General features: G+C 47.1%; 1 protein-coding gene across 2 annotated transcripts; it reads right to left on the bottom strand.

Moving 5' to 3' along the window:
- Nucleotides 1–1,649: 1,649 nt before the first annotated feature.
- On the bottom strand, nt 1,650–6,196 carry TMEM35A (transmembrane protein 35A). Of its 2 annotated transcripts, none has more exons than XM_067549760.1 (2): nt 5,948–6,196; nt 1,650–2,909 (listed from the first exon to the last, which is right to left on the bottom strand). In XM_067549760.1, the coding sequence occupies exons 1-2, from the start codon at nt 6,065–6,067 to the stop codon at nt 2,523–2,525; spliced, it is 507 nt and encodes a 168-aa protein (XP_067405861.1). In that variant the 5' UTR covers nt 6,068–6,196; the 3' UTR covers nt 1,650–2,522. The 2 variants fall into 2 exon arrangements, with proteins under 2 accessions (XP_067405861.1, XP_067405862.1); XM_067549761.1 differs by having other exon boundaries at nt 6,050–6,185.
- Nucleotides 6,197–15,217: the final 9,021 nt, after the last annotated feature.

Genomic DNA, 15,217 nt, shown 5'->3' with positions numbered 1-15,217 from the left:
TTTCTACCAACTGCATCTGAGGAAGTGAGCTGAAGCTCATGAAAGCTTACGCCTGCTGAAATTAAATTCGTTCATCTTTAAAGTGCTACAGAATTCTCGTTGTTTTTGATAGGATGTTGAAAGCGGTGAGGTACTTCACTAAAGACATGAACCTGCTCCCAAAAGCTTATGTAAATTTTAGATGTGACGAGAATGGCAGTCATGTAGAGGACGGGATGAGGATCATAACAATGCAATTGTGGGCACTTCATTTAGGCATGTGCATGTCTTACTGGTTCTGTAAAAGTACTTAAAAATAAACACATTTTATTTTGGGCATCAAGTAAGAAATTACTTTTAAAAAAAAGGAGCAAATTACATATGCATTTGGGGTAGTCTGACTTTGGTGTAGTCGCTTAAAAGAAGATTTTACACAAGCATGGTGTCTTGTACACTTTTCACTGTATTCTCTAGGATATGCAGCTGCTGTGAGGTAACTAAGCACAGCTGAAGTTCTGCAAATGATATCAGCCTCAATCCCCCATATTTATCCAGTTCTCCCCACAAATGTCTTTTTCACTCCAACCCAATCTGTTCTGCAAGGTATCCTTATGACTGCATCATGACAAGGCCTCAGGGAACTTGAAATAAAAAATGGGGGAGTTTATATAAATGCAGGACAAACTTATGAAAATGGTAGTTTTCCCTGAACAATGTGGGCATCTTTAACATATATGCAGTTGGATGGTGTCTCATGTATTGTATACAATTTTTCAAGGGTTGGGATTGCAGGTTTCTGCAATATAGGTGGTACCTGATCTATTTCTGCTACATCTTTAAATAAGGAGGAAAGTGGATGCCCAGACCTAAACACGGTACTCCAGGTGAATGTGTATTCTTGATTTATATAGTGATAATATTTTCAGTATTCTTCTCTGGCTCTTTCTTTGCATACCCTAGCAAATTTGCCTTTTTGACTGCTACTTCACACTGAGCAGAGACTTTTTCAATGACTGCTTTATAATAATGGTCAGGTCTCTTAAATGGCTATAGTAAATTTAAAACACAGTGATGTAGTTCAAATTGTTCTTTCCAATGTGGCGCCTCATGTTATCCGACACAATCCGGTGGTCGAGGGACATTTACATCGAGCACATCACCGGACTCAGGCAGTACCATGAGGAGTAAGCCGGAGTGCCACTGTGAGAAACTTACGGCCTGATGGACTAACTTCACCAACTTAACCGATTTGATGAGGGACAACCCACTGCTACGGACCTATCCACTCCCCTTAACTACATCCCCTGTAAGCCCCACAACAAGTGATGTTCCCTCATTGTCGATCCCTTGTACTCCTAACCGTCAAAACTATCACCCCCCCCATACAGGATACCACAGATTATCCTCTCGTTGTGCTCCCCGATTCTCTATCAAACTCTGTACCCCCCGATAATCTGTACACTATGTCTGGATGTTCAGTAACTATTTCACTTCAACTCTGTCCCATAACTTTTTAAACATTATCTTCAATAAAATTTTTAAATCTCTCTTCAGCACTACATTTCCCTTCATGGTAGAAATGGTCATACTTGCCCAGGAAGGGAATCTTGGGCAGATAAGGTGTTTCTCAGCTATGTCATTCTAGGAAGTCATTTAACTCTGCCAAGACATTTTCCTCCAAATTTCAAAAAGTTTATTTTCATGAATAACTAAAAAAAAAACCCAAAAAACAAATACATACCAAGAAAAAGCAATAAAACGTAAATGCATCTCCCAAATTTTCAGATACAACACAGAGAATCAGGCTCTTCATGACAAGACTGCTCCCCCACTTGCTCCATGACCTCCTGTGTGGACGTGGAATGAGGATTCTAGGCACCCATAACAACAGCTGGCAATTCTGTAAAGTCTTGAGTGAGCAGTTGGCAGGAAATGGGGATTTATTTATTTACTTATTTTTGCAGGGAGACTCTGAACACAGCTCCGCTTTTTGCCAACCACAGGCAGTCTTGGGGGCTCCAGGGTTTACTAGTGGGCAAATACCAACCTTCAGAGAGTTCTAATCCCTGTCCCCTCAACAGGAATCCTTATTCTTTATTGAGAGAGGTGGAAGGGATGCAACAATTGGCTCATGCAAAGCAGGAAAAATAGTTTCTCTGTCAAGTGCCAGTGTTAGATCCCATGCAAAAAGGGGAAACCCAGGCAGGCGAGGTATAAAGGGATCACAGATTTTTTCCCCCCATAACCAGCCACACAGAAGACTTGTCACAGAGGTCTGAGTACGGGCTCTCTTCTTTGAATACACACTCAACAAGGTACACCCCCCCAATTAAAAGACAATGTATATGTATAGGATTAGGGAAGCAGATATTTCTATGAATGTGGGTTGCACAAGCCATCATCTGGTGACTGGCCGACTGACTGGCTCTCCTAAATCCCCAATACAACCTTTTAAACAAAAACAAAAGACTAAAAAAATAACTGATTTTTAATTTTTTTGGAGAGAGCTTCCTGGAGGGTCCGTGTCCCTCTAAAGCATTCCACTAAGACACTTTCACTTTCCCTTTCTCAGGAGCTGCCTCGTGGACAAGTGGCTGCTCATCACCATTCACCATCAGGATCCTCTTCTCAGGTGGCTGCTCCTCAGGCTGGCGCGCAATCAGAAGGCGGCACGTGAGCAGGATCCCGAAGACTAGGGCATGGGCATAGCGCTTGAGTGGGTCACCCACTAACTGGTGAAAAAAGAGCACAGCCAGCACAAGCAGCAAGAGGAAAAAGTTGGCCACGTCCTTGGGGCGTCCTGGCACCAGTGTCATGACAATGCCACATGCCACCTCCAGAGCACCAATGCTCTTGCGGAGAAGGATCGAGCTGACTCCCATCTTCTTCAGTACGGGAAGGGCCCGGACATAGCTTTTGTAGGCTCGTTTCTGGAATCAAACAGTAATACAGCACTCATTAAACAGACAACAGTAAAGGGTATAGAAGGATAGACAATATTGTACATTTCATCCCACAGGATTGCACAGTGTTTTACTGAGTTAGCCTGATATATAAACTGTACATAAAGATCACTTCACCCATCGCTGTTGTATAGATATCCCTGGGGTGGTATAAGCAGATGTTTGGCATCACCACTAGGGAATTTGTTGGACAATATTCCCACTCACCCCCAACTCCCAATATCTCCTTTCATGCTCTCCTCTTTCCTAACTGGAAACCATAATTCTTTGAGATGGGAATACAAGGCAGTGACTGTCAAGCTAGGAATTGGCTAAGACACAGTGCAGTGGGCATACAATCTACATGTTCTTGGGAAATGAATTACTAAAATCTGAAGATGCTATTTATTACTAAAATGAACAATGCAGAAAAATATTATCCAAAAAAAAAAAAAAAACTCTCTCCCCCAAAGTGACACACTTTTTTTAAATAAAAAGAAGATCCAAAATAATGCATCTTAATCCCTGCAGAGCCAAGGGACAGAAAGTAAAAAGATGCATGGTGAATCTCAAAGTAGCCTAGAAACTCCCAGGGTTCTAAGTTTCACATACAGTTGAAACTTAGCTTAGGGCTGTACATCAAGGTTAGGATTTGCTAGAGCAAGCTGTTTCTATCCACATACCCTTTTATGATCTTTTCTTTCCTCTATGGAAAGCAGGTTGGCATTTGTCATCCTGGTTTGAGGCTTATGCTGGGTTTACAAACAGCCTTACTAATAGTAACAACTTGAGGGGGGAAAAGCAGGTATTGGATGGAACAACCTAACTTATTTCCCCACTTGCATTGCAGCATCATCCACTGATAATTTTTTCTTTGAGTACACTTTCAATTTTTCTGGGTTTTAAAGAGGCCTCTGGCTTTCTAACCATGCCTAAATGCTATTTTCACTTCCACTAGAGTATACTAGTCCGGCAGTCACCACAGATATCCTGACATATTGGATTCAAACCCATTTTCATCTTTTTTAGGAGGAGAGAATCAATCAATCAATTCAGATCTAATATGAGCTCAGTAAAGCTGACCAGCAACTTAGCCAATTTGTCAGTACAAGTGCTCTCAATGTCATTATGGAAACACGATCATAACAACCAGTCAGATGCAGGCAGACATCTTTGCTTCTTCAGCTTTGTAAAGTTGATGCTCCTTTCCAAGAGCAGTTGGTGACATGTTTCACATGCCTTTAAGACTAGACCAAAAAAAAAGTCACAGCATTCTTGTTGCTATCTGTTAGCATTTCTATTCCAATTCTACAATTTCAGGCTTTTAAAAAAATATATACTTTAAAGCAAAGCCTCTTCCCAAAGCAGCAATTTTTGTAATCAGATGTGTAAAAAATATTGGTTTAAAAATTAAAATTGGTAGTAATAATCCCTAATCACCTAATAATACAGTAATAAACTGGCTCATGAGTATGTCCTTTGCTGGATGGAGATTAGAACTGCTCAGCTCAGTGTTAGGTTCTATGCTGTAAAGAGCTAACAGAGGTTCTTCCTTTAGCTCAGGTAGCAGGGACCTGTATTTTAATTCTGTTGCCTGATAGAGTTACAAGAAACCTATGGGGTTCAGCATGACAATAACCATTAAGTCCTAGTGGGCCATGGGCTATGTTACAATACAGTATATTACAGATGATCGTGATCATGTCTAATCTGTGTGCCTCAGTTTCCTGATTTGTAAAATGGGGATGATAATTTTTACCTACATCACAGGGCTGTTGTGAGGCCTAATGCACCAATGTTAGCAAAGCAGAAAGGAGCAAAGGATTTTTATCGTAGTGATCAAGGATTTTGTGGTGTGTTTAAATTCAAAATCTTGTTTGTTTAATCTTACTTAAATTATCATAGCTTGCAAGCAGTGGCTTCTGGATGTTCCCTCCTTCCTTTTGCCCCCCGCCCTCCAAGTCATGGCTTCATACCATCCCCCTACTGCAAGACCCGTTCTGTGGGTAGTGGCAAGGCTGCTGAGATGTTATTTGGGAGCTAGGGGAAGGCAGCTGAGCAGGTGCATGGAAGATAGAGAACAGAATGTGCTGGAAGCTTCCACCATTGTTTCCCAAGGATCCAAAGAAGCTCAGCAACACGTTCTAGCCTGTCAGTAAATAAGAAGAGAGAATGAACACATACAAGCACAGAAGAGGTAGTTAAGCACAATTGCTTTGGCAGCCTGCAGCTCGGGGCAGGTCAAGTTCTGCAGGGGATTCAGCCCTGCGCAGAAAGAGTGAAGGAAACTCACCGAGTGACAGACAAACGCATGTGCTGATCCTTGCTCTCTTTCCAACCCCACGCCTGTGTTACAGAGAGGCAGACAGGCTCATTGGCTACCCAGGCTGAGGGGAATTGTCCTTTTCTAGCACCTTCTGACAAAGGATCTCAAAGTGCTTTACAGTCGTTAATTAGTCCTCCCATCACCCCTGAGAGGTAGGGTCAATCGGTGTCATCATCCCCATTTTGGGGCACAGATAATTGAAGGAGCTTTGAGTATCTGGCTTCCAAAGCAGGCACACTCCCCTCCTCCACCCCAGCTCCTTTTCTTGTCAAGGGAAGGGAAATACCCCTTGGTGTGTGACTTACTCCCCTCCTCTCCCTCTTTCCACAGGGGCATCAGACTGGCTTTAGATTTCAGACTCCTTGCACTGCCCTCCCTCTTTCTAGTCATCAGAGATTACCTGCGAAATCAGCTCAAACAGCACCAGACCAAGGCCTGTTGGCAGGGTTATCTGCTTTTCAGCAGCTGGGTTTTATTTGTTTGTTTCTTTGTCTCCCACCAAATAAGGAGAATGAGCTTCCCGCTGCCTTCTCCCTCCCCTCGCCCCCATCCAGCATTCAAGGCTCCACAGCAGTTGCTGCCTGTATATCCTTCAGCAGAAATTTCTCCTGCATGGCTGCTCCTGCTGCAAGGTTGTGGGGAAGAGAAGAACGTGCTGCTCTGCTAGCAGCATGTCTCCCATCACGGCCACTGTACTCACCATCTCATTGTAGGCATCTTTGCTGAGCCTTGGGGTCAATTTGATTGTCCCCATGAAGACAAAGAAGAGCCCCAGGGCCACCGAGAGAGCCACAATGGTTACCGTTCTGGGAGATGCCATTGGGCCAGCGAGTTCCCGTCCTAACTAGGCCTTCTTGCTCTCTGTCTGTGCAGGAGGTGGTCAGTCACCATGGAAGGAGATCAGGAGCAAGGCTGCAGAGAGGCAGTGAGAATTACAGACACACAGAGAGAGAGATTCTGCCTCTTCCACTCAGCAACCTCTGGGTCCTAATGCCCCACATTCGTTCTACCGGTTATTGTAATTGTATTGTGCTGTCAGTCACTTGCCTTATAACAGAATAAATAATAGTAAATAAATATGATTTATATCAGGGTTACATTTATGTAGCACTTTGCCTCTTCAAAGATCCAAAAGTACTTTATACTATACACAGAAAACACTTCACCACTGAAATAAAAACACCTCTGGGCTGGAGGGAGGCAGCCAGGTGCATAACACAGTGCACTTTAGTGGGGAGGTGAGGATATTTCGGCTAGGGACACGAGAGCAAACCCCTATCCTTAGGACTGCTCTATGATTGTTAATGTCCAGGCAGAGCAGTCTGCACCTCAGTTTGAAAGGGCTTATTCAAACGTTACAAACAGAAAATTGCATGGGGCTCAATTTATCTACCTCAGAAGAATAAAAGACGGTCATCCCTGCTGGAATTTCAACATGTGCTTCTAGTGGAGTCTGGTGTTTGAAGCTGAAACTCAACCCACTAACCTATACCTTCGGCCAATAGACAAGATATATAGCTTTTTGCACAATATGTTTAATCCATGGCTCAATTCACAGATGAAGTGTCTCCCTAAATCCTTTATTACCCGTTGATTTAAATTCATCATCTCTTCTCCAATTTATAATACAGACAGTATCACTTTCTTTATCACAAAAAATGTACCCTAGTTGAGCAGAAATCCATTCAAATCTTACCAAGAGAAGCCAAGCAGTAATTATACAACAACACTGAGTGGGGAACTAACTTTCCTAACCTTAACAACACACTTTGAGAGAGATTGAGACCCCTTTTTGATGTGCAAGAATCTCAGAGAAGGTGTAATGTGGGACTTGTTGCAGATCCTAGTGAGTGCCCCTTTCTGGCCACCCATTAGGATTGCTATGAGGAGCATCCAAGCCTGTGGGTCTAGCTTCCTAGGCGTGTTTCAAGCTCCTGGAGCTTGAATGGTGTCCAGCCATTGCCCCAATCTCAGGGTCCCTAAGCACATGCTCAGGATGCTGACCTATCTGGCACCCCCTCCAAGTGTTGGAAAAAACGGTTACTTACCTTCTGTAACTCTTGTTCTTAGAAATGTGTTGCTTATGTCCATTCCAATCAGGTGTGCATGTGCTGCTGACTGGAGCACTGCTCTACCAAATGCCGCATCATCCCTGGAATGCTGGGTAATGGCATAATGCAAAGTAAATGTGTGTATAGAAGACCAGGTTGTGGCCCTACAGATTTCCTGCGTGGGAATATGAGCAAGGAATGCTGCTGACGAGGCCTGAGACCTTGTGGAATGCGCTGTTAGAGCTGGGGCTGGCACCTTGGCTAACTCGTAACACAAGTCTTATACAAGAGATAATCCAGGATGAACTCCTCTGAGAGGATACTGGGAGTCCTCTCATCCTATCTGCTACAGTGACGAAGAGCTGATTCGATTTACGAAAAGGTTTAGTTCACTCTATATAGAATGCCAATGCCCGTCTGACATCCAGGGAGTGGAGACTATGTTCCCTGCTGCTGGCATGCGGCTTTGGAAAGAACACTGGCAAGAAAATCTCCTGACTAGTGTGAAATTGAGAGACCACCTTGGGCAGGAAAATGGGGTGTGGGTGCAGCTGCACCTTGTCCTTATAAAATACTGTATACGGGGGCTCTGAGGTCAACGCCTTGAGTTCAGACACTCTCCTTGCTGAGGTGATAGTGACGAGGAATGCTACCTTTCACAAGAGGTATAGTAAGGAACATGAAGCTAAGGTCTCTAATGGGGGGACCCATCAATTTATTGAGCACCAGGTTAAGATCCTATGCCGGGAATGGATAATGTACTGGAGGGTAAAGTCTCTCTAAACCCTTGAGGAAATAGGACACCATAGGGTTGGCAACTATCGAACGCCCCCTTCTCCTGGGTGGAAAGCGGATATAGCTGCCAAGTGCACCTTCACAGATGCAACCGCCAAACCTAACTGCTTCAAGTGCAGTAAGTAGTCCAGTATAAGTGGCAGTGGAGCCTGCATTGGAGGAATACCTTTTTGTACTGACCACAATGAGAACCTTTTCCATTTAGCTAAGTATGCCACTGTAGTGGAGAAACTCCTGCACTTGCTCCAAAGACTCTGCCTCCCTCAGGTTCAACCATGCAGCTTTCATGCCATGAGATGAAGTGACTCTAGGCTTGGATGACGCAGCTGACCATGGTTCTGCGTGATCAGGTCTGGAACAAATGGCAGGGCGATCGAGGTGTCTACGGATAGCTGCAACAGCGTTGTGCACCAGTGTTGTCTGTGCCACGCTGGGGCTATAAGTATAACCAAGGCCCCGTCTCTTCTGATTTTCAGGAAGACCTTGTGAACAAGAGGGAATGTGGGAATGCATAGAATAGGTGGTGAACCCAGGGAAAGAGGAACGCATCTGCCATGGAATCTGGGCGGTGCCCCTGGTAGGAGCAAAACTGGTGACACTTCCTGTTGGACTGTGTTGCGAAGAGGTCTACTTGGGGAAATTCCCACCTCTGGAAAATGTTTCTCACAATATCCACATGGAGAGATCACTCGTGGATGTTGAAGGAGCGGCTGAGATAGTCAGCCAGCACGTTCCGGGAGCTGGGCAGGTAGGATGCTTCCAGGTGTATAGAGCAGGCAATGCAGAAGTCCCAGAGTTTGATGGCTTCCTGGCACAGGGGAGAGGAACGTGCTCCCCCAGTGTCTGTTCATATAGAATATCGCCATGGTGTGGTCTGTCAACACTGACACCTCCTTCCCTGCCAGGTGAGACTGGAATACCTGGCAGGCCAACCTGACTGCCCGTGGTTCCCTGACATTTATGTGGAGTGACAGCTTCTCTGCGGACCAAAGGCCTTGAGTCCTCAGTTCGCCAAGGTGCACTCCCCACCCCAAGGCTGAAGCACTGATAACCAGCACCAATGATGGCTGCAGTCTGTCAAATAGGACCCCTTTGCAGACATGTCGGGGGTCGAGCCACCACTGAAGGCACTCTACAATCTATAGGGGGAGAGAGACCACTCTGTCCAGACTGTCCCTGTGGGGGCAGTAGACCGATGCCAACCACAACTGGAGAGGTCTGAGTCGCAGCCTCGCATGCTGGACCACGTACGTGCAGGAGGCCATGTGGCCTAGAAATGTTAGGCAACTTTGAGCGTCATGGTAGGGAAGTCACTGAAAGTCCTTATTATGGAGCCCATAGTCTGGAAACGAGATTCTGGCAGCAGCGTTCTGGCTTGTACTGAGTCCAGAACTGCCCCTATGAATTCTATTCTTTGCATGGGCACTAGTGATGATTTGCTCACATTCAGCTGCAGATCCAGATTGAGGCACGTCGCCCATATTAGGATGACTTGGGCATCTTCCTGCTCCCTGGGTATACTTGGACACCATGCTTCCTCAGGAATGCAGTGACCACAGCCATGCATTTCTTAAAAACTCTCAGAGCCGCCAACAGGCCGAACGGGAGGACAGTGAATTGGTAGTGATTGTGTCATATTACGAACCTGAGAAACCTCCTGTGGGAGGGTATTATTGAGATATGGAAGTAAACATCCTTTAGGTCAAGGGCGGCATACCAATCCCCCAGATCCAGAGAGGGAATGATCGAGGCTAGGGAGACCATGTGGAATTTCAGATTTCTTATGAATGTGTTGAGATTCCGCGGATTGAGGATAGAGCTGAGCCCCCCTTTTGCCTTCGGGATTAGGAAATATCTGGAGTAGAACCCCTTCCCTCTTAGCTCCTGAGGGACCCCTTCTACCACTCCAGTGCAAAGCAGCTCTTGCACCTCTCCTTTGAGAAGTTGCTCATGAGAGGGATCCCTGAAGAGGGATGGGGAAGAACAAAACTGGAGGGAGTATCCCACTTTTACCATGCGCAACACTCATCTGTCTGATGTTATTCAGGCCCAGTCGTGGTAAAACTGGGATAATCAGCTGCGGAAAGGAGGGATAGGATCTGGTAACTGTCCTGGAGTGTCACCCTCAGGTACACCCCCAAAAGTTCTGTTTTGGCCCTGGCAGCTGTTTTCCTGAGCCTTTGCCAGGGTTGGATGGCTGGGGTGTTCTGCACCTGTTATTCCTACCCCTTCTCCTGGAGAAGTCCTGTCAAGGATGCAGTGGATAAAACCTCTGGCTGCACTGGGGCTTGGCGTGCTTCCTGTGTGGAAGGCATACGCAGCCCCAAGGATTTCAAGGTCGCCTTAGAGTGCCTGAGGCTGTGGAGCTTAGAGTCTGTTTGCTCCGAGAATAGCCTCGCTCCTTCAAAGGGGAGGACCTGGATGGTGGACTGGACCTCAGGCGGGAGGCCTGACATCTGCAGCAAGGAACTTCTTCTCATGGCCAGTCCCAAAGCCATGGCTCTTGCTGCAGAGTCTGCCGCATCTAATGCAGCCTGTAGTGATGTCCTGGCTATTGCTTTTCCCTCCTCCACCAAGGCTCCAAACTCTGTCTTGGACTCAGCCGGAAGGTGGTCTTTAAACTTCGCCATCGTGTCCCACGAGTTGAAGTTGTATCTGCTAAGAATCGCCTGTTGGTTGGCGATTCTCAGCTGTAGGCCCCCAGTGGAGTATACCTTTCTCCCAAACAGGTCCAGTCTCTTAGGCTCCTTCGCTTTAGGTGTTGGGCCCTGCTGCCCCTGCCTTTCCTTTTCATTTCCTGCAGACACAATAAGCGAGCCAGGCTGGGGGTGAGTGAAAAGGTACTCATACCCTTTAGAGGGAGCAAATATTTCCTCTCGATCCCTTTTGCTGTAGGTGAGATAGAGGCTGGTGTCTGCCACAGTGTCTTTGTTGTGGACTGGACCGTCTTAACCAGAGGCAGAGCTACCCTCGAGGGACCTTCCGGAGTTAAAAATGTCCACCATTGGGACTATGGACTCACGAACCTCCTCTGCCTGTAGACCCAAGTTTAGGGTCACCTTTCTCAAGAGCTCCTGGTTGGCCCTATTGTCCATGGGAATAGCGGTGGTAGATGTTCCTGCTACAACTTCGTCAGGAGAGGAAGAAGATGAAGCCCTGGGTCCCACCTCAGCCTCAGGGATGTCCTGGCCTGGAGGGTCCACCCAACCCGGGACCTCTCTACAGGCATCAGGGCCTGCTTCAGTACCGGGATCTTCCTCTTCGGCACCATGTGCCACACCAACTTCACCCGATGGCACCACCTCCCTGCATCCACTGGCTTTGGTGCTGCGCGGCATAGTTCTGTGCTCCGGGATGCCAGCCGCCTAGCTCTCCGCGGTGATCAAATAGGGTCCCTAGGCTGGTTCCCTTGGGCTTGATGATACACCCCAGGGGTCCAGAAGGGCCATTGCTGGCGCATCTGCCACTGCATGGGCCAAGGTTCAGCAGGGGTGAGTGCCCCCTATCCTCCTTGTAGTACAGTCTCTCTGACCTGCGCCTCCTTGAGGTACCAGAGTCTACCTCTGAGTTGGATGATCTGGACTCAGATCTCAGAGACTACGGTGGCACTGAGGTAGCTGTGGCCTTTAAGTAGTGCTGCGGTACAGGTGACCAGCGCTGAGGCGAGGGCGACCGGTGCCTGAGCAAAAGTAACTTGCACCGTATCATTGGTGGCTTGCCTCTGGATGGCGCCGCAACTAGTAGTGCCGGACGTCTTGGGTCTGGCACCTTCTCTCCCGAGACGGGGAGTGCTGTGCCGTCATGGCAATCAGGTCCTGCGCCGCCTCAAATGTATCCGGCGTGGAGGGGAGGTCCAGTTCTTCCACCTTCGCCCAGGAGCCCACGCTCACTGAGCTCACAGGTGCCCTTTGTAGAGCCACTGTTGACAGTCCCAGGGAACTTTGCACCAAATGCATCCACGGGCACGATGGACCAGCGTCCTTGTCCATAGGCTGCACTGTAAGTGAGCGCCCCTGTCTGCCCTGTGCTTTTTACAGGGCACTGACAAAGTGGAGTGGTGCCAAACTGGCTTTGGCATCGGCGAGTGTCAGTGCCGAGGCTCTCTCTGCTCCCAGGTCTTCTTCGGCCCAGGGTCTCTAATGGACGCCAAGGCACTGTGCACCGATGCGCCTGGTGCCGGGTCCAGGGGTTGTGGCCAAAGAGCTGCCTCCATGAGAATCTGCTTTAGGCATGCACTCCTCTCCTTGTGGCTCCTCGGGCAAAAGATTTCACAGATCCTGCAGAGGTCTGTCTGGTGCGACTCTCATAAACACTTTATGCAAGAGTTGTGTGGGTCACCTTTTGGCATAGACTTGTGGCAGGATCCGCAAGGCTGGAAGCCTTGGGCCTGAGGCATACACCAGAGCCCCAGGGAGGGGAGTCACCGAAATGGGAGAACCCCTTGCCACTACTTAACATTTATCTATAACTATATAAGTGCAAACAACAGTGACTAACTAACTATCTAACTATTTAGAGGAACCGCTAAGAACAACATGGGGAATGCTTACAGAAGCAAGAAGACTGAAGCGCCAATGACCATCATGGGTGGTGTCATGCTGGTTGGATCAGGGGGGCCCTTAAGGTGTATTAAGGAGCTCTGATTACTCCCTTCTACACCAGTCTCACATTGGGGGTGTCACGCTGGTTAGATTGGGGGGGGGGGCATTTAGTATATGGTTTGACATCAATATGTCAAAATCATAATAATTCATGTGAGATATGCCATGTCAGGCACTGTTAGAAAGGTTAAAATGTATTAGGTAAGATGATAATACTTATGTTCATGTGTGATATATGTAATGGAAGTTATGGATATATTTGATATACCTGTATTTCAAATTGTAATGCCTGAGATACACCCTAGACAGGATGGTGGCAGGACAATAGCCTGCTCAATGGCCCATTGAGACACTCACAGAGGCCAGAGGAGAGACCAAAGACAGACCCAAGGAGTCACCAGGACTGGCTCATGTGACTCTGGACTTCAGTTTGATTCTGGTAAAATTCCACAAGCAGTGTGTAAGGGGGCAGAGGGAATATTAGGCAAGGCTTTGGAATCCATTTTGTTCTCCAGTCGGGATTCAGCTTCAGCTACCAACCTACCTCTGGATCAAATCATCTGCAACTGAAGCTGTGAAACAAAGGACTGAGACCCATCCAATTACTGGATGTATACCAGAGGAACTTTACAAGCCTGCAAACTCCACAATTCTTCTAGAAACCTGATGTATATGGACATTCAAATCATTTGTATGTATCTGATCGCTTTAATCCTTTAACATGTCTCTTATGGTTTGTTTCTTTCTTTGTATGGTTTTAGTTACTAAAGGATTGGCTGGCAGTGTGGTATCTTGGGTAAGATCCAAACTTATATTTGATCTGGTACTGTGACTGACCCTTTGGGGTCAGAGGGAACCTTTTTAGTAAAGAGCATAGAGTTTAAATAACTGGTCTCTTTACTGGACCTAGTGGCTGAGTGGGAGCCGGAGACTGGAATGCAGTAAAGGGGGCTGTGTGTATTTGTGGGCTGGCTTCTTGATAACTGGTGTGGTAAATCAAAAGCACAGATTGTGGCTGGTTGAGAAGTCTGTTTCAGTGCCACCCACCAGTGCTGGGAGAATCTGCTCTCCATGTACAGCCTGCCCTGACCTTGGCATTCTCAGGTGGCTGCACTAGGCACGGAAGGGTTACAGGTGGTAAGAAGAAACTAGAGAGGCAGTGGGTCGGCAGGCTCCTATATACAGCACCATGGAGGCACCACTCCAGGGGGTGCCTACACCGACCCGATGGGTACTGTGGGGGGAAAAGCCTTCTGATGACTGTGCATGCAGCGTGCATACACCTGCTTGGAATTGACATGAGCAAGTACTTGAAGAAGAACCTGCTGCCCAGTCATCTAGCCTCTTTGGCCACAACTGACACTTCAGATACCCCAGTACTCAAACATACCCCTTCTCCCAGAACTCCACCCCAAAGATGAAAAACTTATGGCTTACAGTTTATCTTCTTGAAGCATGCAGTACTTGTGCAGCAGTCAACGCACACACACTTGGTTCAATCTATCAACTTTATGCTCTTTATAAGAAGTCATTTACAGTGCAGGAGAGTACAGATCACACAAAACAATAAAACATCCTAAATGCAGGGTTCCTCGCTAGCTCACTGTTCCCTGGGGGTTTATCTGTGTTCTGGCAGTCAAGGTCCTCCAGTCCCTTGCCTATCCTGCCACTGCAGCAGCCTTCCTCATCTTAATCTGCTGCAAGATGGCTCTCTCCCCCAGTTCCTGCCCCATCCTCCAGTCCCTTTATAGACCCCGACTGGGGTCACCTGCTTCTTTTATTCCACCTTGTGGTAGTTTTCCATTATTCCCTAACACCCTTCCCTTCAGACAAGAGGAGAAAGTGTCTCCTCCCATGTAGAGCAAACCTATTGGTGTTGTACTCTGAATAGATGATAGTTGAGTGCTCATCATTCACCGCTCTCTCTGGCCTGGCAGAGACGTGACCCAACCCTGCTAACTCATAGGTCTTCTAATCCAGTCCCCTGCACTCAAGGCTGAACTAAATATTAACTAGACTATCCCTGACGTGTTTGTCTAACCTGTTCTTAAAAATCTCCAATGACGGAGATTCCACAGCCTCCCTAGGCAATTTATTCCAGTGCTTAACTACCCTGACAGTTAGTTATTTGCTAATGTCCAACCTAAACCTCCCTTGCTGCAATTTAAGCCTGTTGCTTCTTGTCCTATCTTCAAAGGTTAACAAGAACAATGTTTCTCTCTGCTTGTGTGAGGGGTTTGCACCACTCACTGATGGTCTGGCACCTCCTGCTGATTGTCTGGGAAATAGGTCCAAGCCAACACCCATATCTGCACACTGTTACTCTCTCACTGCAGTTGGCCTGTAGCCCTTTACACAGCTGTCCAAAACTGCACTGTCCTCTTCCTCACTTAGCACTCTGGCTAAGTCACAATCAGTTTTCCCTCCTTCCACAGGAAGTTTTGGCTACTCGGTAATATGGCCACTTTCCCAGTAGTCACTGCAGTGTCTCATCCCACCACTTTCTCAGTGGCACCTGCAGTC

This window comes from Emydura macquarii, unplaced genomic scaffold, assembly GCF_026122565.2.
Source record: "Emydura macquarii macquarii isolate MOO-44397 ecotype Brisbane River unplaced genomic scaffold, CSIRO-AGI_Emac_v2 contig_1253, whole genome shotgun sequence".
Classification (NCBI taxonomy): Eukaryota; Metazoa; Chordata; order Testudines; family Chelidae; genus Emydura; species Emydura macquarii.
The sequence above is the reverse complement of the archived record's forward strand: the minus strand, read 5'-3'. Positions and strand labels throughout refer to the sequence as shown.